Below are 25,398 nucleotides of genomic sequence, written 5' to 3' on the forward strand. Positions count from 1 at the left end.
AAGATGCATTGTCTACATTCTTCAAAAACTTTCATGTATGGGACATTCTGATTCCCTACTGATGACAATACTGAAAAAGTACACTTACCTGTTTGAAGAACCCCGAGATTCCTGTGCTACTGGTTTCACAGTTTCTTTTTTCTTCTGACTGGTAGCATGTTTGACCAATCCAGACTTCTCAACAAGAGCTTTCCGTGTACCTATCATGAGAGTCAAAAATAGAATCTGGTCTAATCCTTTTAGGTGTTACACTGAATACAAGTTAATTTGTGCTCCCCTCACTTCAGGAACAGTGCAGCAACAGTACTTACAAGCCAGTAACTGCAACTGTCTCGGATATACATTCCACCCAAATAGCCTCATCACCACCTCTTCCTGATACACTATGAGCTTACCAAGTCCTCCAGCTTATATTTAAGTTGGGCCTCCCAAAGTACAAGTACCCTTGTGGCATTCTTGAAATGCTGCTGTGTTAGGCTATGGATTGGCAGCATATCTCGCTCAGACCACTGGCCCAATCCCATTGGTATGCCATCCGTCACACTAGTTACGTTGTCGATGAGGTTGACAGTTATTGAGAGTAAATGTTAACACTCTGAGCTCACTCTTGTAGTTGCCCAGGAAAACTGTTAAAGTGGATACCCAATCTTTCCCTCTGAAAACATTTATAAAGAACCATATATCCATCAGCTAGACCTCACCCTATGTTTCTTCGAATGTGATTGCAAATGTTGTCACATGCAAGACAACTACACAGGTACAGAAGATTACAATTAATCAGTGGTTAATATTTAAGGTGTCAGGAAGTGTCAAACTAGTAATTTGGTATAACAGACATTTTCTCAATACAGTGGGTTTTCAGTTCTCAGGACATTTGTGGTAACTTTCCTTGAATTACCTCATATTTTGTTGTATATGCTGACAAAAGAATCATGGCTACTAATAAATTGAGTTGCATTTCATATTTCCCTGATATCTATCATCATCCTTTCACATAATCAGATTCACCTAAGTTGTTTATGATCAGATTGTGATATTAATGGTAAATTTAGGCAAAAAACAAAGTCAAACAACAATGAAGGCATCAACTCTACCTAATCTCTGGCTTCATTATAATACATATAAAACGTCAACGCCAGAGAATAATCAGTCTTGATTATCTGCCATAACAGGTCCCAATGGGTGTAATAAGAAAAACAGTGGTGAAAATATAAATGGATCACTGTAAATCAGTGTTGACATCAATTGGGAACTTTTCCAATGATCAAATCCTGGAAAGCAACTCTCAAAATATACTCAACAACAAAAGTTCCTGTGACACCAATATTTTAGTGTATTTTTCAAACAAGTAAAGTTTGGTTTTCAATAATGTAGTACATTTATGGAATCAAGTCACAAAAACGCAACTGCTACAGAAAAGCATGCATTCCATGCAAAAGTTGACTTTTGCCCCATGCATTTCACTACCCAAGAATGGGTTTAAAAACAATTGCATTAACAGGATTCCATATGCATTGTTTAGCATCGCGCTGACAACAACCACTCAGGAAAACAACAAAATTACAAAATTATTCAACACTACGAAATGCCACGCTTATCCGAAAATGAGCGTCTGCAAGCCATTGGTATGCTTGAAGCAGGATCGAGTCAACGTGATGTTGCAAGACAATTTAACATCCACAGAAACACCATTTGGTGTTTATGGCAATGTTGGCAACAGACGAATGCAGTCTGAGACCATCCTCGGAGTGGCAGGCCACGGGTAACCAATAATCGACAAGACAACTGGATTCGAACAACACACCTACGAAATCAATTCCAACCAGCACGGTGACAGCAAGAAGCATCCCTGGCCTTCGATGAATATCTTCACAAACCGTACGTCGTCGCCTCAGATGTGCAGGGATTGTCGCCAGAAGACCCGCCAGACATCCCATTTTGACAGGAAACCAGTGTCAAGCAGTGGTGCCTACAGCATCTATGCTGGACGGCCATGCAGTGGGGACAACTTCTATTCACTGACGAGTCTCGTTTTCACCTCAGTCACAGCGATGTACGGATTCAAGTGTACTGACATCGAGGTGAATGTTACGTCAATCATTGTGTCATTGAAGATGATCGGTTCGGGGGCGGCAGCGTTATGGTATGGGGTGGGATTACAGCAAGACAGAGGACCCGTTTGATAGTGGTAGAGGGAAATCTCAATGGACAGCGCTACTGCAACGAGATCATCGGCCCTGTTGTTCTACCGTTTTAGCATCGTCATGCCCCCAGCATTACCTTTCAACATGACAACGCCCAGCCTCATATTCCTCAACTTGTTCAGGATTCCCTTCAACAAAACAACATGAATGTCATCCCCTGGCCTGTTCGCTCCCCTGATCTCTCACCAACTGAGCACATGTGGGATAAGATGGATCGGCGCCTTCGACGTCAACCACGTGTTCCACCGACACTCCAGGAACTTCGAAACATTCTCCAGCAGATATGGACAGATATCCCACAGGACATTGTGCAAAGCCTGGTCCATTCCATGAGACGAAGATGTGTTGCTTGCATCGCAACCAGAGGTGGACATACAAGCTATTGATTTGTAAATTGACATTTTAGCATGTTCATGTTTTTTATGAAATCACACATTTTCTGAAGTCAGTATGTCAAATTAAACCATTTGAACACTTACAGGAGTCTTTTATCTGTTGCAAACCGAAATTGTTTCAGATTTGGTAAAAAATATAACTTTGCATTAAATCTTATTCAATGTCACAGGAACTTTTGTTGTTCTGTTCATCTTAACCGCTGGCAGAATGGGATTGATTAAAAATGATATTACTTACATTCTTGATTGGTTCAAAACAAATTGTTTGATGGGCATTAGAAGTTGACTGATGACAAAGTAGAGATAATTTATGGATAACAACATCTTTATTTACTGTAAAGGCGATGTTTCAGTATAGATCCTTATACCATTGTCAAAATAACAAATGCAAAATACACAGTGATTAAACAAACCTCCACAAATACGTATTTAATCTTGTCACAACCTTTCGTGAATATTTACCTTTAGGCTCAACTAAGTCATTCGTAAGAAATCAACATGAACATCTTCCATAGCAGGAAGACAGGTTGTAGAAATAGTGACAAAGACATTTATTTCTCAACACCATTATTAAATAACAGTATTTACTTATATTGAGGTTTAACTTATGTACCAGTTGGTTTGAATTAACTCCCCAGTAACAGTAATACAGTCTGCCACTTCAGCCGTCAGTCTGAAGCCCAAGAAATTCTGTTCAAATCAAATGATGACACAAACTTTTTCAAGAGGTTGGAATTCAGGTTTCTAAAATCGCTGTTTACTGCATTAGATAATGTAAGAGATCAAAGATGAACAAGGGCAAAAGTGAACCTGGCTCACTGATACCCCCGACCCGCCTAGTGTGTCAGTAGTTTCAAATTAAGTAATGGATAGGGTTAGGGTTTGAAAAATTCATAACAAAATGGAAAATTAATGAAATGGTTTTTTTCTTTTGACTGCACCCCTCCATATGACACAGATTATATGTACTAAGTTTGAGATGAATCCACTGAATAGTATAAGAGAAATCGCACAGACAAAATATTCGGACCGACTGACAGAACCTTGGTATAACTATATACCCAGACCAAAAAGGTCGGGGGTATAATAAATCTATATATTGGTGAGGACTAGCAGTCCCCTCATTTGGTAAAGTCAAAATGGTTCATGATACATGTTTCTGGTGGGAATGTGGGAATGTTCAGCTATATAGATACAACAGTGGCCTTTAAATAACACACCCAGGGCCAGACAAGCCAGTGAATCAACCAAATTGCCATGCCATTGTTTATGATCCAAAGCCACAAAATATATAAAACCAACACCACACCACCAATGTACACTTTTTGTACATCAGGTTTAGGATCTACCCGAGACAATCTCAAAATCATATGCTGTCACTAATAAGCAGCTGGTCAGATAATTAAAATTAGGCAAAAAGTTCCATTGAACATTTAAAAGCAACTGCATAGATTATGAACTGCAGAGGTACATGAGAAAAAGATTTTACATAAATAAACATTTAAGCAAAGAGTACTGTGAGGTGCTCACCAAGAGGTGTGTATGGTTTGGCAGCTGGCTTGTTTATGCTGGGCTGAGGTGGTGGAGATGGTGTGGCAGCCTTATTGCTTCCTGCAACAAACCCACACCATGGGCATCAATGTATAGTGACCAGAATGTCAAATAATCACAAACAAATCAATTATCTGAACCACTTCTGTCCATGCTGCAGTGCACAATCAGTCACTCTCTTATAATGATCATTACTTGGAAGCTAGATCCATACAGCTGCAACATTAGTCATAAACATGGACAAGTTGTGTATTGTGACAGAATGATGAAGTACACAACAATGATGTCGAATACCAGTTAGTCTTTGCATCTTTTCTTATGACTATTATTGTAAAAATATGATATTTCAAAGGCATTTGTAGAAAGACAAATGGAAGCATAAATGAAAGTGCAATAGTGTACAGTACACAAGTTAAATACATCAAAGAAAAAGAAAGGTTTTCTGGAAGCACAGTTAATACATAACTGCTTTCACAATCAAGCATTAAAAAGATAATCATTCACAACAATCTTTATTTAATTACTGCTCTGATATTATATGTAAAAGAAAAACCAAGTCTTCGAGGTTTTGGTTGAAAATGTAAATACAAAGGCGAGGGAAAAGACTGAGGGCTGTTTGTCATGAAACCGGAATAATATCAAGGACCATGAGCTTCACATTCAAAACAAGGGTCACAAACATGTGGTTGCTTTTTTCGACTGTTTGAAAAATGTGATGTGATGACTAATGTTTGGTGTGGTTGGACCCAAGCTTTATTCAAACTCTATACCTGTCTACTGTCAAACCTGGCATATTTCAGGCCACAGAACAAATGCTATGAGGAACTTCAAAAGGACCAAGTGTGAGCAAAAAGCAGGCTGCTGTGACTGAGTATGAACCAGCACAGGCAGCTATTGAATATTGTCCTGTCTAAAATTCAACTTCAACTTAAACAGTAATATTTTAAACTTATCCTGCTTTACATATTGCACTTTATGTGACGGTAGATGGTTGTGTGTACCTTCAGTCCAGTGCAAGGATAACTGTCACATGTCATGGCATTTTATAGAGTGGTCCTGTAGGTTGGGCTTTCTGAGGTGTTTAGTCTGCTCTTCTTCTGTGGTATGACCGAGGGGGCATGTGGGTAGCCTGCAATGCAGCCTACCGGCCTTTCTTGGGGATGGCAAGATGCTGAACTACCACCAATGGCCCAAAACTATGTACGTATTGTTGCTCTTACCCAGAAGGAGGTTGTGTTCCTTGGATATCTCTCCTTTACAAGTCAAGGAGGATGGAATGAACAAGTGTCTGTTCATCCTTCTTTGCCTCACTGCTTCTATATATATATCTATAGATATCAGAAGTTCATCCTGGTCCTCTACCTCGTCGATGTAATGGGGGGGGGGGGGGGGGAGAGAATGGTAAATAGTCTATCTGGTTGGCTGGGTTGTTGATTTTTGGAAATAAAGTCCAAGCACAAACCAAGAAGAACAGACCCTCTGGGGCGTTGCTCCCACTGTACCTGAGTGACATCAAGAGCGTGGAGTTCACTGACCCTAGCTGCTGTGGGTGGAGGTAGTAGGAAGATGAACTCCTGAGTCAGGTGTTGAAAGGAGGCCCTGTAGTGGTTCATAGGGACATTGTCTAAAGTGTCTTAGTACGATGTTCAAGTTCATTGCTGGAGAACGAACTTCAACTTCTGGTCCTCCAACTTGAAACTCTGTCAACTCCAGTATTGTGGACAACTTCCTGTCTTGGGCAACAGCGTAGGCAGTGTTGATTGTGAATAGGTATGTAGCTATAGAACTACTATTCAGATGTTTTTTTACTCTTAAGTGGGGCAATAGTCCGGTATTAAATGAGCCGTTGCCTCTGTGGGAGTCACGTATCTTTGCCTATAGATGGTCTCAAAGGAAGCCCATTTGTCATCCTGGTGGATGGTCTATGGGCCTGGGCTACGGCCAGTGTGTCTCTCATCCAGTAACCATTTGCTGTTAATACCTTCTGCAGAAGACCCAGATATGAAGTTGGAACTGCTCTGGTGCGAATGGAGGTGTTGGCTGTGAGGGTCCTGCAGTAGACTTGACCACTCTGGAAGCTGTAGAGCTGGTTGGCCGGCGACATGTAAGAGGTCTGGGAAACAGGTTTTTGCTGGCCAGTACGGCATCAAATGAATCAGAAACAAGTTGTTGGTTGAATTGATTTTTTGGATCACCTTGGGCAGGAATGCCAGCAGGGGAAACATGTAGGCACTGAAACCCTCCCTGTCTATGGTGAGAAGATCAAAATCCCACGCCTGAGGGTTGAACGAACGTCGGCAGCTGTTTGTTGTATCTTCTGGCAAACAGATGGACGTTCGGATGCCCCAACTGCTGGCATAGTTGTTGGAAGAACTCTGCATGGAGTTTCCACACTGAGTGGGATGGGCGGTCTGGTCTTGATAGCTTATCGGCTAGGACGTTCCTGCACCCAGGCATGTGTCTCACTCTGGTCTCTCACTGAATCCTGTCTATTAGGTGGTAAAAACAGAACATCTGGTTCAAGAGGGAGGTCGTGTGGGTCGATCCCTGCTTGTTGATGAACCAGATGACTGCTGTGTTGTCCGTGACGATCATCAACCTGGTGTTGGTCAATTGTTGAGCCCAATGTTGTACTACCAGGATGACAGCTTCTAGTTCAGAGTGTTAATGTGCCACTGTGTTTGTTCTGGAGACCATAGCCCTGCCACTGTCTGATCTAAGAAGTGGGCTCCCCACCCTTGCAGTGAGGTGTCTACAAAGAGGTGATGGGACTACTTGAACTCTGTCAAGCAGATGCCTTCTAAGGCATTTGATGGGACCAACCACCAGGGGAGGTACTGGCGGAGATGGTCTGGCAACATATGTAGGCTCAGTAATTGCTGGCTCTGGTAAAACTTGCCACTGGTGGACTGATTGGGAGCCTGCCAGAGCTAGATGGACAAACATGACTATTTTGTCCCATCAGTCTGGTGGGAGGCCCAGGAGGCCCTTGGTGGTATCAAAGAGGCCTCCTATGAACATCAGGCTCTGGGTCGGCTTTAACTCCGACTCCTCGGTATTGATTAGCCATCCAGTTGGTAAAGCAGGCGCATTGTAATCCTGCTGCTGTATAAGTAGTTGCCTCTCTTGGTGATTCATGAGGCAGTTGTCTATGTATGACGTGAAGCCGATCCCCCTCAGGTGTAGGTAGGAGCCTTTTATTTATCCTCAAACAAGTCCAGTTCTGCCACAATCGAGACAGTCTTCCCCCTACTGGTAAGGAGTGGACAGGAATGGCTTGTGGGGCAAGGAAGGTCGCAGTTGTATCTGCCCTTTGGGAGAATATGCCCTGGAGAACAACGAACAGCTTCCGCAGTTAGACCCAGCTCTGGGGTAGGCACCACAACCCTTTCCACAAGTCGCATCTTTACTTCCCTCTTTTTGGTGAAATCCCGACATGGCTGGTAGGTGCCTGAATGGGAGCTGAAATTGTCTTTCAACATCCTAAGCATAGAAAGAGTGGCTTGTCTGTCCTCAATTCTCTCAACTTGCTCTGGTGTTGTTAAATAGAGTTGACAATTTCCATGGTTGGTTCAACATTGCTTTAAAACATGGATCCCATGCGGAAGCAGCTTGGTGGCTCTGTCTCCTTAGTTGAATCAGTGATGCCAGCGTGTGAAGAACATGGTCTCTCAGGTTCCCCAATTGATTCAGCTGCCAGGGCAGTACAGACTGAAATTGCTGTTTCTCGTCAGTAGGGAGTTCACCCGAACGCATGTTCATGGGTGCAAAGGACGATGCCAAAGCCGACGGGTAGGGTAGTGTCTTCCGTAATTCCCCATCTGGAAGACAATATCAGGGGATCTGTGATCTTGAAGAATCCAACTCTGGAGGGGGCAGTCATTCTAGATTGTCCTTGTCCAGGGATGGCACCTTTTCCGCATGTACCTTGCCATGTACCGGTTGCTCCTTGGTATGCTTAGATGGTCGGAAGGAAGTGGAAGACTGCCTAACGCCAAGAAATCCTTTTCAAGGTTAACCAATGCCTCTTGGATGAAAGCGTCCAGTGGCAAAGTAATGGTCTCCAGGCGCCCACCCTCCACGTGGCACACTTTTTGGGGTATGCTCCCTGTAGATGAGGGTCCTTTGCCAATTTCTTGCCTTCACAGTGACGTCACAGTGGAAAATGCTGAATACCCGAGTCTGCTGAGATGAAAAGGATGGATAACACACCAAATAAACTCAAAACAGATGGAAATACAAGCATCAAAGGATAGATTCTTTGGAAATCAGGTAAGTGATCATCTCTCACGTCCTTCATAGGTAGCTAAGAAGAGAATGATGAGTATTGACATATCCGGCGATATGAGTACTGGGCAAAAGAGTACTGAAGATGCTACTAGATCGTCATTCATTTTCAGTTAGGACTTTGTAAGTAAGAGCATTGTGCAATATGTAATGCAGGCTAAGTTCAAAATAAGCCTATAATGAGCTTTTATTTCAAATGGGGTGAAAAATCTATTTTGACTCACAAACAACTTCACAGGGTTTAACACTGCAGTCAGCAACATTACAGCTATATCATAATTGACGTCTGGGCCAGAACCCAGTGCTCTATATTTAAGAGATGCTGAACATATTAACAAGTTCAATCCTAATCCTAAATAAGACACAAAGGTTACCCTAATTTAATTCAGAATAAAGTGAAAGCATGTATAACAGTGTTCTTGACCACACATTGATCCACAATGAAAGAGAGACTTACAGTTAAGCTCTAAGCACATGTATATAAAGCAACAGGTGTTCGAGGGTAACTCACCAAACAGCTCTGACATGGTGTTTGTGGCTGATTGTGCCATGTCAGTCAGCTCGTTACTGATGGTGGAAATGATGGAGGAGGCTGGAGATGACCGGTCAGAGTCACGGTCAGACAGGGACTTGAAACAAACATCAAACAATACTTATCATTCTTAATAATTTAATGAATACTACCTCCATTAGTTTACATCACTGTCATAATTCCCATAATTTGGCTATCATCATACTATAAAATCTTCAGATTTTCAGCAGTCACTGTCAGCTATCAATTGTCAATCTTGGACGAAGGTGAAGGACACAGTGACTTCCTTGTTATACCCTAATTCTTGTTATATCTCCACATGGAGCAGAGGGTTCGCCATTGACAGTCATGGGGTACAGAACAGCGTTAGTATCGGTTCCATAGCAAGACGGTTTTGCAATAGGAAGTAATCCAGTACTGAACAGATTGCTGAAGTAATTTCTGTTGGAAGACATAGAGACTCTACAAACTTTCCTGATGTCGAACATATCAGTGGTTTTGTCAGCCTTAATCATAGAACCTTACAAACTCTAAAACAAGGCTTCATTGTTGTAACTATCTGAAAGGAGACTGCCTTATTATCATCCATGGCTAGAGCGGCTTGTTTTTAATAGTTGGTCTTGAATTTGCCCAAAGCAATCAAGGCCAAGGTTATGAAGGGTCTACTAACTAAGAAAATAACCTCAATACATTTAAAAGTACCCGAGGTTACGAAGGTTTGAATTTTTTCAGAAAGTTTCAGAGTCCGCTAACCTCTTAAGAGGTTACTAGATGTCAGAACCCACCAATACCTCTGACATATTCTGGCAGTGATGTCACTGAGGTAGAGTATTCGCAAGAACTATCAAACAATAGTTATTCTTGTTAATAATTTACTTTTATTACATGCAAAGTAATCTCACCCACCTCCCCATTAATCTGTATCTTGAATTAAGATTTTGGAAAGAAGTGGGGTTGCTACCCCTTGCAGGAGAGTCAAAGTACTATTTTCTTGCAAAGTGATAATGGATAGCCGATAGCCGGTAAAGCCGACTTCTGAGGAGGTAGAGTATTCGCAAGAAAAATGAAAATGCACAATGCATAATTTTGTAATTTTAAATAAATTGCATATTTATAATACTTATCCTATCTCACTCTATGCATTCCTCCTTCTTTTGATCCCTTGTGTGGAAACGTTTCCAGCTAAGCTTCATTTGCCCAGCCACCCATGCATCACCATGACAACCATCCTAGTATCTAGGTCATGCACTCACATCTCGTGCAGCACGCTGTCTTCGATCTGGTCCATTGACTGCCTCATCATTCTTTTTTCTTGGAGCTGACGTGCTTGTGTAACTGTGATGCGGGGTAGATGGAGATTTACTCATGTTTTCTATGGGTGAATGCCTGCTATAGAGTGATCTTGAAAACCACTTTACGCTACGAGGACACAGTGATGTCTTCAGGTGTAACATACGCTTGTGTGTTTTCGCATAGGACATCGTACTTTGAATTAGGCAAGCTCTGACTTTTAACCAATTCAGAAGGGGTTTCCAGTCAATTAATTCTACAAACAAAGATGTTCGTACGCTCAAATGACGCAGGTATTATTTGTTTGGCATCCAATTTTACGCTTTGTCGAAGCTCTTTTATCGATCCTACCGCAGGATCTAACAGTTGAGAAAAGATGAGGAAACGATCGACAATATCCATAAGAGGATCTTCAAACCATTACTGTGTCACATGCTCAAGATAGCTTTGGGCTGATAATGGAATTTGACACCATCAAAGCGTCCGCACCTTGCGGCGACTTCGTGATGATAGCCTTTTTTACGGTCTCTACAGATGAGTTTTTTGTCCTTCTCTAATGAAGCCTCATTCTGGGAACCCGAATGATAATAATAATAATAATAATAATAATAATAAACAAAAGGGAGAGGCTCTCCATTATTTATTCATGCTCTACATGATAGGATTGCGCAACTGCAGTCAGTGTACTCACAATTTATCTGCGTGGATGGGCTGTCGTTAATTGTTGAGCCAGGACTAGCGGACCTAAGTGGTGTAGCCCTTGGACATTGGTTACGGAGATATTTCTTAAGTAGTTGGAGGCGAAGACTGTGTCGGACTTCCAGAAACATATTTCCATGATAGCACTGAGAGGACAGTTACTATGTAGAGCCATGGTAGATGCGTCAGCTCTTGTCACACGAGGATTCTATGTCTGGGGTGGAGGCAATCCCAAAAAGTTGTAGGCATCGAGTATTGTAGATCGTAACCAAAAGGAGACCCCTCTACGGGAGACCTCTGAAGTACTTCAATCGTCGATCTGAAGATGCAGTGTAAGGAAGTGCTGAATTGGTTGTGGTTGGAGTTGACCTCTCTGGGTGGGGGCTTGTGCCAATGTCAATAGACCAAGCAACTGCTGCCATGGTCATAGATGTAGCTACTGTCCATCTGTCATCTTCCCGAGATCGGTGTCAAAAAGTCCTACGATGAACTGCAGTTGTCGAGTGGGTTTGGTTTCTGTCTTTTCTATGTTGACTAGCCAGTCGAACAGATCAAGCAGCTTCTGCACAAAGGGGAGTTCTGACTAGGGCTTTCCAGTCGGCATGAGCCTGAATGCAATAACCAATGAACAATTCAAAGACAATCCCTCTGATGTGTAGGAACTGCGTAATGGGCTTGGTAAGGTGGGTAAAGAAATTTCTTGCTGTCTCTTTTTGGGGACCAGAAATATTGGTGAGTAGAACCCCGGGGTTCTGGGACTTCGGCCTTAACACTCTAGAGCATGCTTGGATATCAACATGCGCTTAGGCGAGTCTCCGGAGTCCTTCGTGGCGGTGAAGGAGACAGTTCTCTGTAGAGAGCCTCTGTAGCCTTGGCCTCTACCGTGTCCTCTGCCACGAAAAGACCCTGTCTTACCACACACGTTTCTAATTTTTTTTATGAGATGGGTTAATTTGGGGATGTCTCCTGTCCTGCCTCTGTTGGTCCTCCAACTGTTTTCTGTAATCTTAAGAGATCAACTGACACTTGGAGATGTGTTTCTTTAGTAACTTCTTTGGCAACCTCCTAGATCCTGTTGTCAAAAAGTTGGGGAGATGACCAAGGCATCAAGAGTGTAACTTAGTGGTATTCTTCCCACGGACAGTGGTCCCCGACGTCTCATGGCAGTAAGCGTTCCAATCTGATGAGTGATTAGCTCCATCACATCCTCGAACTTGCTCTGGATCAAGTTGAGTCCCTCTGATATAAGCTTCATCCGAAGTCTTAGCGTGATGAACTGACATGCCTATCGCTTCTATGCCTGACAGAATAGTAGTTAGTAATGGTAGGGTCCACCTAACAGTAAGATCCAGATGAGCTAACTCTTTATCATCTACAACAGATGTAACCTATGTGTGCTTGGGCGATAGATGCGATGTTCCCATCTAGTTCTGGAGTCAGGGCTAGATTAGTCATCCCATGAGTTCCTGTATCAGCTATGTTGAATGTCAGGCTCAAAAGCTTGTCCTTCTGTCTGTGGAAGGGCCCGAATGCCTGATCTAACTGCTTTGTTAAGTCCAACATGATAGCCGCTGGTGGTAAGGTCACAGGAGAAGCTGGGTTAGATGTCATCACAAAATCTGAGTTGATGTCATCCTCTGAAGTACTACGAGGTAGATGGAGGGAGTCCGCGATCCAGATGAGGATTAGGGAAGGGTGGACTTGGCCAAAACTGCCTGTAGATGACAGAGGCAATGTCTGACTTTGAGGAGTAGCATCCGACAAAGTAGATGTATTATTATCTCAATACCTTATCTCTGTTCCTTGTGTCCTAGTAGCGAGTCCAGTATCTGTCCTCGACTGTTCGGTTCCTTGATGTAAGACCGTCAAATGGATTGAAGAAGAGATCTGATTTGTTCATATAAATCACTCTGATCCCATTAAGTCGATAGGGGATTCGATACTGGAGGAGCCGTACTAATAACTTGGTTCAACACTGGAGGTAAAGAGGGAAGTGTCACAACTGGAGGGTGCGACTTGTCTGGAGATCGCTGGTCTGTGTGCATCTATCGGTGACTCAAAACGTGAGTGTGAGGAGGGTTGATCTCGTTCCATCTGTTGATCCTTATATCGATGTCGATCTTGACATCGATAATAGTCCGGTGTGGAAGGATATTCAGGGTAGGGCTGATATCGATGGTCTCTGTATTGATCAGTTGTTGGATAAGGATAGTATCTCTAATACCAATATATCTAATGACAACTTTGATCCAAAAAATGTCGACCCTTGGAATGTTGATCTGAGAAATGTTGAGCCGCCGCATGTCAACCCTTGGAATGTCGATCTGACGAATGTTGAAGCCATGGAATGTCGACTTGAGGAATGTTGACCCTTGGAGGGTTGATCTTGGTTCCATGACAACTACTCTGTAGATTGTCGACCCTTCGAAGTCGACCCTTATCTCGGCGAATGTCCTTGGGTCGTGACCGCTCTCTACTCTTTCTCTGTCCAGTAGGCGATGTCGATGCCTGGTTTCTGCTAGAGACTACAGTTGTCGCAGTTGATATTCTGGAATGGCTTGGTCAATCAGAGCAGAGATACGGCTGGTCGATGTAGAATCGACTGGTCGGACTGTAATCTCCGTAATCTCTGAAGTCAAAACATGACTCCCTGTAGATCGGGTCTGAGAGGATAAACATATCTCGGTAGAAAATATACTGTCCATGGTCGGTATCCTTGGATTTAGATCTGCAATCAATCCCTCTCTCCTGGAATTTTTTAAGATAGTCTCTAAATGCCTCTTAGGCCATATAAGGGCATTCTGAACACTGTAAACCCAGTTGACAGACTCCATGACAATCTCAGCATAATTTATGATCCACCAGCGAAAGTATGTGGCGGGGCTTCATGCCAGGCTGGACGTTTGGCTTGGGCCTTACCCATATATATATATGCAATTATTGCCCCCAAACACATAATTTTTAGAGAGAAAAGGCCTAAATATTCTCTTTAAAAAAGTACCAAAGAAAAGGAGGAGAATGATGGGGCAGTCAATAGACCAGATCACTGCACGAGATCCAGGTGCATGACCTAGATACTGGGGTGGTTGTCATGGTGATGCTTGGGTGGCTGGGCAAATGAAGTTTAAAAGCTGTAAACTTTGATCAAGGACGTTTCCACACAAGGGATCGAAATAAGGAGGAGGAATGCATAGAGTGAGATAGGATAAAGTTAAACATTTATATATTATTTGATACTGATCAAGATGTTTGAATGAAATAACATATGGTGACCATTCAACTCACCAAGTTTCAGACTTTTTAAGTTTTTTTTAAAACTGAAATCAGAGTCTCAAACCTGGCTGCCATGTTGAAATGACAATTTGATGCACTGAACAAAATTGATGCTCCTCATCATAACAAACATCCACACACACTAGTTTTATCAGCTGAATCAATCAAGCCATTGTAAAAAGACGGCAGTGCCTCTGTGGTCAAGTGGACAGAGTCTGCCTGGAGAGCAAAAGGTCAGTGGTTCGGTCAGTGGTCATACCATGCCTGGAGCTCAGCATTAAGGGAATCAAACAAGGTGTGTGTGTGTGTGTGTGAATATGGTTTTACGCCGCTTTTAGCAATTATTCCAGCAATATCACGGCGGGGGACACCAGAAATGGGCTTCACACATTGTACCCATGTCGGGAATCGAACCCGGGTCTTCGGCGTGACGAGCGAACGCTTGAACCACTGGGCTACCCGACCGCCCCTCAAACAAGGTGAGTGAGTGAGTTAATATTTAATGTCACATCGGCAATATTGCAGCCATATCGTGACGAGTTCTCAAACAAGGACTGATCAGCGCAGAGTCAGAGTACTGTGGCTGAGTGGGGTATCCATGTTAACCATGACATGGTATCTCAGTTGGACAGCACCATAAAACCGGCATAAGTCTGGCCACTTACATGCATGCATACACGTTGCTATATAAGCGCAATAACCTGCAAAAGTCAGAAATGCAATAAAGTTTTTGGAGGATGACACTGACCACCACAGTTCCATAGTATCAGTCTCTGATCTGCTACACAGGCACAAGAAGAAGATATCAACATTGTATCTGCCATAGTAATCTCTCCTTAACAAATACTGAATCAATAACAACAGTGGACTCAGTGGTCTGTAGTTCGGTGGAATCAGGGTCAGAAAGGACCATGAGAGTATTTGAGTAAACTATTCTACAGTATGTAAATGCACTCAAGTATGGAGTTGCTCCATACCCTAAAACCCTTCTTGGTAGATCCACTTGAGCCACCACTTGACGTGCTACCCCCTCTCTGCTGGCGATTTAGCAGGCTCCTATTTGCGCCTGGGAGATTAGGACTGATGCGTGGTTTCTCATATGTCTCAAACGCAGAGTTGTTGCTCCGTATCACACCTTGGGGTAAAGGGGACTTTCTGAGTGGATCAGAGACAGTTTGTGCCCAACCTCCACTATCTGGTCGACTGCTGCAACAACAACAGTTGTGAATAGTCTTAACAGTAGGAACAGTAGAAACTGATTTGTTTTTACTCAAAAACATCTGCTTTCCCCTCCTTTTTTTGATACATTAGTTAAACTTGTTACTGTAAATGTGTTTGCACATGAAAAAAATAGAAAATTACAGACTGGAGAGATAATGATTTCATGCAGAAAAATTCATTAGGTGATTTGGTGAGAAACAAACGCAACTTGTTTGAAACTTAGTTCAAACTGTTTCCATGGAAACACAAGAAATTGAGAATAATGAAAATTATGAAAGACAATCATTGAGCATGTAGTCATTGCACATGCATAGTTTCATGCAAATATCGATCATTAGTTATCATTGGTAATAATGCTAAGAATACTACCTCTATTACATCTCTGCCATAAACCCTGTATTTTGGCTTCAGTCACACCAACTAAAATTTTCAGATTATAGTCCTCTTTACTGTCAATCACACACAAGTAGCATCGTAACCACTCAAGCTATGACGTATGCAATGACGGGAACCTCCCTTTTTTTCCACATCTAACTACCAGAGAAAGATGAATTTGGGAGGTGGGTGGGAGTACTTCTGATGTAATAGAGGTTGTATCCTTAGAATTGTTAACAATGATTACTATTGTTCGATAATTCTTAATAAATCTCTACCTCTATAACATCTCTGCCAGAATATACCAGAGGGATCCGGTGGGATCTGCCTCAAGTAATTCCCTGTGTAATTGACTGAAACTTCTTCTGGAAACCATTATTTACTTATTATAATCCTAACTCGAGATAATTTCCTCTGAAATTCCCCAAGGACTTGAAAATCAGAAATGTATCAAGAATCAGTCAAATATGTGATACCTTCACTAGAATTTCCATTATATTTGCTGATCTTGTTCGTAATATTGATGTCATTTCTAATCTATTTCTGCTTTAAAACTGCATTTCTTGTTAAATTTGGATTTGTGACACTGATACCAGTGCCGATGTCACTTCCGGTTGTGATGTCACTTCAGGTTTGTCACTTCCCTTTTACAAGGTAATGACGTCTCTTAAGGTTTATTTCTACCCAAAAACGTTATTTCCTGATTAGATTGACCTGGTTCTACCATTTCCGGTGCTGATGTCACTTCTGGGTATTTTCTCACTTCCGGTGATGACGTCACTTCCGGTCCACTGGAGGCCCCTGCTACTCAAGGTGCTTCTAATCCATCCTACACCTAATAGACAGAATAATCAAAAGGTGTGCTCACCCTCCCGTTGCACGTCACGCAAGTAAAAACTGGTGAAGGTGTTTTGTGAGCCCCACTGACAGCTAGAAACTACTTGTTCTACTGAGACTGATGTCCATGTAGCGAGACTTGTGGCTAGGGCTTTGTTTTCATGAGCTGAGCAGGATCCGGGACATGGTGGGGAATTCTGAGCTTGTGTATAATTTGCTGCAACGGTAGCTTTTAGCCAGCCTGCTATTGTAGCCTTGGTGATGTCCTTGTTGGAATGAGTCTTGCAAGATAAGAAGAGTCTCCGTTAACAGTGCCGATAGTACCACAGAGAGATTCAACTTGTGGAACATACGAGGTATTCGAACATCTTCTTGTAGAAAGGATCCCTTTTTTATGTTTCGAATGGTTTTTTTTCCAATTGATAATCCATCATGTTGAAGTACAGAGTGAAGAGCAAATCCCATGTTGGAATTTATTATCCTGAAGTACATGTAGTAGAATATCCGCTACCATAGGGATGGATATAGCATTAGTTATAATCCCTTGTCGTCTTCTCCACTGGACAAACTTGTCCCATCTGTTGTCATATATAAGGGAGGATGAAGGTCTACATGATCTTGCCACAGCTTGTGAGGCAAGCTCAGAGTATCCAGATGTCTGCATTTTCTGCGTGATAACTTCCAAGTGGTTAAATGTAGGCTGGACAGATTGTGGTGGAAAATGCTGGACTTGGGTTCTCGTAACAGATCTCGACAGAGAGGTAACTGGATAGGTTCTTCCATTAGTAGTCTTAGTAGTCTGGGAAACCACGCCCTGTTGGGCCATATTGGAGCTATCAGTATTATTACGCAGTCCGTCTCCTCCACCTTGTGGATGACCTTATCTAGGAGAGACCATGGTGGGAATGCATAAGCAAATAGACCTGTCCAATCCATCGATAGTGCGTCGATTTGGTGAGCTCTTGGGTCGGGAACTGAACTGACATAAACTGGAAGTTGGTAGTTCTGGCATGTGACAAATAGATCCAGGTGTGGTGTGTCCCATAACATGGTTATCCAAGCGAAGATCTGTGGATGTAGTGTCCATTCTGTTGCCACTATTCTCCCCTGGCGGGAAAGGCTGTCGACAAGGTTGTTCAGTTTCCCGGGTTATGTCTCGCTTTCATCTGGCAATGTAAGGAGTCTGCTAAGGCAAACAATTGTGTAGTCTCTGTCATCAGGGAGCTGGATCCAGTTCCTCCCTGTTTCTGGATGTAGGCCACTACTGTGGTGTTGTCCATGGCTATGAGGATGGACGATTGGGAAAGATGTATCTTATATTCCAGGATGGCGTAATATATGGCCTTCATTTCCCTGCAGTTGATATGTTGGTTCTTCTCTCCGGCGTTCCAAGATCCCTGTACTGTGAGATTGTCCATATAGGCTCCCCATCCCGAATCTGACGCCTCTGTGAATAGATGGTGTTCGGGCGTTGGAGAAGTCAGAAGAATGCCACTCATCACATGTTCTCTGTGGGTCCACCAATGCAGGTCTCGTTCTAAGCATGGCAACTGAGCCTTGAACTCTAGGCTGTGGGATCTTATAGAGTTGATCCATGTCTGTAGAGGACGTAGCATCAGCCTTCCTCTGAAGGTCATATCCTGTAGAGACGCTAAGTTGCATAGAAGAGACTTCAACCACCCCAGAGACTTGCTGGGTTGACTTGAAAGTGATTGAATCATCTTGATAGTCTTGTCGAATTGATCCTCTGGTGGGCATAGGTATCCTTTGTTTAGTTGTTATCTTGCTCTGATATATATATGATGTCTTGAATTGGAGTGGTCTCGGACTTGGATGGATTGACTAGGAAGCCTAGTTAGGTCATAAGTTGGACCAAGACTATCATGTTCTGATGTAGCTGAGTTTTCTCTTGGACTGCAGCTAGGGAATTGTCCAGGTGGCCATGGATTCGAACAAGCTGGAGGTGGGCAAATTTGATGACTGGTGCTGTAATCCTGGTGAATAATCAAGGGGCTATTGATATCCTGAATGTTAAGACCTGGAACTTGTAACGTCCATTGATCGCAAAGCGTAGATATTTCTGTGACGATGGGTGTATCGGAACATGAAGATAGGCATCCTGTAAATCGAGGCTGATAAGCCAGTCTCCTGTCTTCAGCGTCGACCGTAACTTCCGTACGGATTCCATCTGGAATTTTGGCTGAGGTACCAAGAACTTTTTGTTGAGGATCTTCAGGTTGATTATCATCCTCATTTCAGTCGTATTTTTCTTCGGCACTAGGAAGACCGGAGAATAAAAGCCTTTGGTGTTGTTGGTCTCTGTTATTCTCTGAATGGCTCGCTTCTTTAGTATCTTCCTGACGGCAAAATCTGCTGCCGCCAACTTGGCTCCGACTAGATAAAATCTGCGTCCGATTTTTAAGGTAGGATGTTTCGTGAAAAGCAGTTTATACCTGTGAGCCACAACGTCTAGAATCCTGTGGTCGGGTGTAAATTGCTTCAAATTTTTGGTGTATGACAGGAGGCGCCCTCCAACTGGTCCCGGAGTCAGCATCATGTTGAAAGATGGTAGGCGTAAATCGCAGTCCATGGACATAACTAGGTCGAAAGGATCTATAACACTTTGTCGCTTGTCGTACTCCCAACTCAATTGAATAGAATCTTTCCCAGAGGGAACAAACTTCTTCTTAGGAGGCTGCATAGATGATTAAGCTTTGTGGTCCCAGGGACGCTTTATTCCGTAGTATCTTGTCTCACTTCATCTATAACGTGTCTCAATTTCCTGTTGAATGTCATGGGAGCTGATATGGTTTGTGACATTATCAACCTCTTGGTTTGGTTAGAGACAGCTCTGGAGCAGATCTGAGAAAAGAGTTGTTGACGCTGTAGCCATAATAATTGTGAGGACATCCAGATTTGGGAGGAGAGTAAGTCTAGAAGGCTACGGATGAGTCAGTCTTGATCAGTGCTAATAGCCATGGGTGTGCTCCAGTTATGCCTTCATAAGATGATTGTAATGGTGGAATGATGTGTCTGATTCCGGCTACAAACCAGTTATTGTAAGAGCCAATGACCATTGAGTATCTGGAAACCGATGTCAGATCCTTAATCCTCGAAGGAGGTAACGTGTGATTAGTGTTAGGGTTGAGTACCAGCTTGTTGAAGTCCTCGTCCACACTTGGGAAATCCGGAAGTGGAGCCTCGTGTGTCCTATATAACTTCTGCTTCAATGGAGGTAAGGGTAGTCGTTCATTATGTCTGAGCTTGTGTAGACTATCGGACATCTGGTCTACTGCCTTGCCTGCGTAGCTAGGCCAAGGCAATGTCTGATGAATGTGTTGAGACAATGTAGGAGCATGAGTGAGTGAGTATGGTTTTACGCCGCTTTTAGCACTATTCCAACAATATCACGGCTGGGGACACCATAAATGGGCTTCACACATTGTACCCATGTAGGGAATCGAACGCGGATTTTCGGCATGACAAGGGAACGCTTTACCCACAAGGCTATCCGCCCGCCCTGTAGGAGCATGACATCTCCCACATTCCGGCATCTGGGGTGGTGAATTCCCTGTCACAGGAGGTTGGAGAATAGGCATATGGTGGTATAATTCCTCTATCAGTTCGACGAATGTGTAGCCCGCCCAGTGTTTGCGTTTACGACGTCCAATATACAAATATACGCACTGAAAAAAAAATAGGACACCAAAAAACAAACCTTCACGCGTCCCCTTACGCGTTTTTTCATTTTGAAAAAAGTTCACTTCACGCATAACTTATTGTTGTTTTGTTTCGTGTTTCTCTCGCTCCCAAAACCCATGTGATAATGTGTATCCAATGTTCGCTTGGTTCAGGTGCTAGCCAGATTTCGGTGTGAACATGGGAAACTGAGAGGTATCCGATGACGTTTCTCTTCCATGTCCTGTCCGTAATGGCATTGCTGATAGGTTTACAAAATGGAAATAGAAACGTAAGCCAATCGCAGACCTTGTTAACAGTATTTTGTCGATGTCAAGGACTAAGGTCCAAATGGCATCGCCGAAACTTTGTTAAAAGAAAAATAGGTTTCAAGAAAGTTTGCTTGAAGAGCCAATATACTCTTTCAACACCGTAGGCCAGTACACTGGCCAAGAAGGCTCGAGTCCCCAGACACCGCAGGCCGGTAGACTGGCCAAGCCGTAGTCACGTCAAAATAAAGGGTAGATCTATATAATTTTATGAATCTACCTGTCATATCATTCATTTATTAAATCTATCACATTTCACAATGTCTGAAATACGTATTCCATTTCAATTTATCATTTTTTATCGATAGATTAAATGATTCACTATTTTCCGCGATGTTATTGAAAATAACATTCTCGGACACACACTTCGACAACGGGTCCACATCGAACATGTCAAAGAGCAAAATAAAGACATTTCAAGGAATTTTTTAAATCTAGTATACAAAGTAATAAATAAAATCAACCAAAATATATCTATAAGTTGTCAAACTTACAGCTAAGTTATTATTTCAATCTTTTCCTGCGATCGTGTGTAATGTAAATCAAATGACATCTCGGCTTTCGTCGCCTCGATTTCTCGGCTCGGATACGATGTTTCCAATATGCCTGAAAAAGCTTTGTCACGGCTCCTAACCTAGCACGATACATACACGAAGTTCCATGTTTTTAATATAGATCGCGAGTTTCCTGCTTGAAACGTTCAGAATAACAAAAAACTTTCGTCAAAATCTTTCATTACACATGTGCCATTGCTGTAATTTGATTGACAGCCTTAGGTCATGTACTCTAGTTTGACCAATTACCACCCTCGTAGCAGATATCGGCAAGAAAGCATGTTACAGCTACGAAAAGACTGGGCGAGGTTAGTGTAGATGAAAAAATAAATTTTCTAATACGAAGCTTCGAAAATGGACGTATTTCTTCATGTTACTGACAGCCGCTGGGATCGAGAAATTGGTGATGACAGATACTTTTTACAATTATTTATAAAATACTTTTCCGATCAGGTAAACAATGAAAATAAAAATGAAATAGGTAAGTGGATTTTATGTTTGTTTATATTTGACAAAAATCGTCAAATTTTCCCTTCCTTGGTCCTCAATCTGGTCGTTTGAATGTGTTAGCTTACATTTGTTTTTATTTACAACTTACTTAAGTTGTAAATGCTTTATTTAAATAATGTGATGAACATGAATATGTATAAACAGTAGGATTAGACCTTTCAAATGGTGTATAACATGTAGTTGCAAAGATGTTTTACTAGACTAACATTTACTGACACTTAAAGATTTTAACCACACACTTATTTATGCTCAGAATGGCCTAAAGTTCACCATTTCAGGTCCACATTTATCAAAATTTCTTGGGGGGGCATGCACCCAAACCCCCCTAGATAGCTTCGCGCCTACGGCGCTCGCGGCTACCACGTCCCAGGGGACCCCATTATTTTGGAACACAACGCAAACAGTGCCTCCATGTTATCCCGCTGAGGTGAGTCGTCAGCCTGATCTTCAAAACACTCCGTTTCTGCTTCCAAGTGACTGTGGGTAGCTCCCGTGGGGGATGGATAACAATAGCAGGGTTTGCCCTAGACCTTAAAAATTGGGAGTCATTATGACCCCCAACTTTTCAGATTAGGAGTCATTCATCAATTTTTGGGAGTCATATTAACTAATCTCAGAATCTCGCTATCAGGATGAAAAATTAAGTAAACATAAACAAGGTAAGATTTTAACTTTTTATATTCTTCATTATTTTAACTGTAACATAAATATCTTTGATTCACAAAGTCAAGTATATTGGGCCTAATACTCGATAAATCTTTTTTTACATTATGAATCATAAATACATGTAACTTCTATTCTAATCTTTTTGGAAACTGTGAAAAGTGCAACGTAGATCGTGATAGGTACTAGGCAGAGCATGTATACTGTTGTGTTTGTCGTCTACCACCTGCGACTCGACCTTCGTTAACTCTTTCAACACCAGTCAAACAGAAGTGTTTACTGCTGGGACACCGAGTTCCCAGAGACTCTTGTGTGATAGATGAAGCCAACATTTATCAAAGAAAATACCTGCTTGTAAAATATATTTGCCACTACATGTTATACACCATTTGAAAGGTCTGATCCTATGGTTTATAAATATGAAAGTTATGTTTTTCACATTATATAAAATAATGCATTTACAACTTAATTAAGTTCGTTGTAAATAAAAAATGTAAGCTAATACGTTGTTAACATCCAGATTAAGGACCAAGGAAGCGAAAACTTGACGATTTTCGGCAAATATAAGATTTCATAAAATCCACTTACCTATTTCTGTTTTATTTTCATTGTTTACGTAATTGGAAAATCATTTTAAAAAGAATTATACCCATTTCCCGATAACAGCGGCTGTCCGCTCAGTAACAAGAAGAAATACCCCCGTTTTCAAGGCTTCGTATGAATAACACGTTCGTCAAAGAATGGCAAATGACACATCGCTAGAAAGCTTATTCCTTTATCTACACGCTCGTAACATCGGCTGTTTTTTTCCGTAGTTATAACAAGCGATTTCATTGGAATAAAATTGATTTCCAATGACGCTTTCTTTCCGAAATCTGCTACAAGTTTCGCGATTGGTCAATTTTGAGCACGTGACCTAAGGCAGCTAATCAAATTACAGCTGTGATACCAAGCTCGTGTTTGATAAATTTCAGAAGTTGGCGAAAGGTTTTTGTTAAATCGTTATTCTGAACGTTTTAAGCAGGAAATCACGATACATATTAAAAATATGGAACTTCGTGAATGTATCGTGCTAGGTTACGAGCTGTGACAAAGATTTTTCACGCATATATTTTTGCATTAAACATCTTGTCCGAGCCGAGAATTCAAGGCGACGAAAGCCGAGATGTCTTATATTACAGGCGATCGCACAAAAAGATGGAAATAATAACTTAGATGTAAGCTTGATTACTTTTAGATATATTTTTGTTGATTTTATTTATTACTTTGTATAATATATTTAAAGATTTGTTTAACACGCCTTTATTTTGCTCTTTGACATGTTCGATGTGGACCCGTTGTCGAAATGTGTGTCCGAGAATTTTATTTTCAACAACATCGCGGGGAAATAGTGAATATTTTTTTAATTTATCGATAAAAAATTATAAATTGAAATGGAATACGTATTTCAGACATTGTGAAATGTGATAGATTTAACAAGTATTTGTCACAGAGTGACGAAATATCCCCCGCCTGTACACCATAGTACCAAATATGAAGACAATCCAGCGATTAGTTCTTGAGATATTGTGGCAACGCCGTTTTCCAACTCCAAAAACAGATTTGCCTGCTGTGACCTTGAAAATGGGGTCAAGGTCACCAAATCTGACAGGTGTATGCGGTGTCTGTATATACACTATAGTTCCAAATATGAAGACAATCCAGCGATTAGTTCTTGAGATATCGCGGCAACACCGTTTTCTAACTCCAAAAGCAGATTTGCCTGCTGTGACCTTGACAATGGGGTCAAGGTCACCAAAACCGACTGGTGTCTGCGGTGTCTGTATATACACCATAGTTCCAAATATGAAGACAATCCAGTGTTTAGTTCTTGAGATATCGCGGCAACACCGTTTTCCAACTCCAAAAGCAGATTTGCCTGCTGTGACCTTTAAAATGGGATCAAGGTCACCAAAACCGACTGGTGTCTGCGGAGTCTGTATATACACCATAGTTCCAAATATGAAGACAATCCAGTGTTTAGTTCTTGAGATATCGCGGCAACACCGTTTTCCAACTCTAAAAGCAGATTTGTCTGCTGTGACCTTGAAAATGGGATCAAGGTCACCAAAACCGACTGGTGTCTGCGGAGTCTGTATATACACCATAGTTCCAAATATGAAGACAATCCAGTGTTTAGTTCTTGAGATATCGCGGCAACACCGTTTTCCAACTCTAAAAGCAGATTTGTCTGCTGTGACCTTGAAAATGGGATCAAGGTCACCAAAACCGACTGGTGTCTGCGGAGTCTGTATATACACCATAGTTCCAAATATGAAGACAATCCAGTGTTTAGTTCTTGAGATATCGCGGCAACAAACAGGTGGGATGTACGGACGGACGTACGGACGTACGTACGGACGGTCGTGAATACTATATCCCCCGCTTCGCGCTTTCGCGCGGCGGGGGATAATAAATGAATGATATTACAGGTAGGTCCATAAAAATATATACTATTTTAACGTGACTACGGCTTGGCCGGTTAACCCGCTTACGGTGTCTGGGGACTCGATGCTTCTTGGCCGAAAACCGGCCTACGGTGTTGAAAGAGTTAACCGCTGATCATCTATAACGCTCATCAATTATTTGGACCCCGAAGGTAGCGTTGTAACGAGGGATCACTGTATTTTCTTTCTGACAGACGGAAAGGTCTCAGTTTACTAATTGTAACGGCTGTTTCATTGCGTCAACACTGACGCAGTAGAAAATATTTTTAGCGTATTTTCAATTATTTATGCGTCAAATACGCAGGTTTTCTGCGTCAGGGCGAACCCTGCAATAGTAGTCCACCGTGTCTACCCCGTGGGGTCCATCGTCCTCCGGTGTCCATGATTCCGGTATGATTAGATTCTGTACGACTTGCGATGGTCCATGTGTAACGGTACGAGTACGGTAGTTATCTTCATGGTCCGCGGATTAGTCGGTTGGTTGGATGATCCCATGTAGTAGTCCATGCAGCTT

General features: G+C 42.1%; 1 protein-coding gene across 7 annotated transcripts in view; it reads right to left on the reverse strand.

The window, feature by feature from the left end:
* LOC124110751 (MAP kinase-activating death domain protein-like) overlaps positions 1–25,398 on the reverse strand; it is a 194,843-nt gene that overhangs the window by 64,948 nt on the left and 104,497 nt on the right. For 6 of the 7 annotated variants that reach the window (XR_006857326.1, XM_046470131.2, XM_046470132.1 and 3 more), the window contains exons 14-17: positions 15,209–15,437; positions 8,949–9,066; positions 4,130–4,210; positions 89–200 (exon numbers count right to left, since the gene is read on the reverse strand). Coding sequence is in view for 6 of the 7 variants with exons in the window: in XM_046470131.2 (XP_046326087.1) it covers positions 89–200; positions 4,130–4,210; positions 8,949–9,066; positions 15,209–15,437 (540 nt within the window). In the remaining variant the exon portion in view is untranslated. The remainder of the gene's footprint in view (positions 1–88; positions 201–4,129; positions 4,211–8,948; positions 9,067–15,208; positions 15,438–25,398) is intronic. The other variant, XM_046470130.1, reaches the window with a different exon arrangement.

Source organism: Haliotis rufescens, unplaced genomic scaffold (genome assembly GCF_023055435.1).
Source record: "Haliotis rufescens isolate VD_foot unplaced genomic scaffold, xgHalRufe1.0.p SCAF_6, whole genome shotgun sequence".
Classification (NCBI taxonomy): Eukaryota; Metazoa; Mollusca; class Gastropoda; order Lepetellida; family Haliotidae; genus Haliotis; species Haliotis rufescens.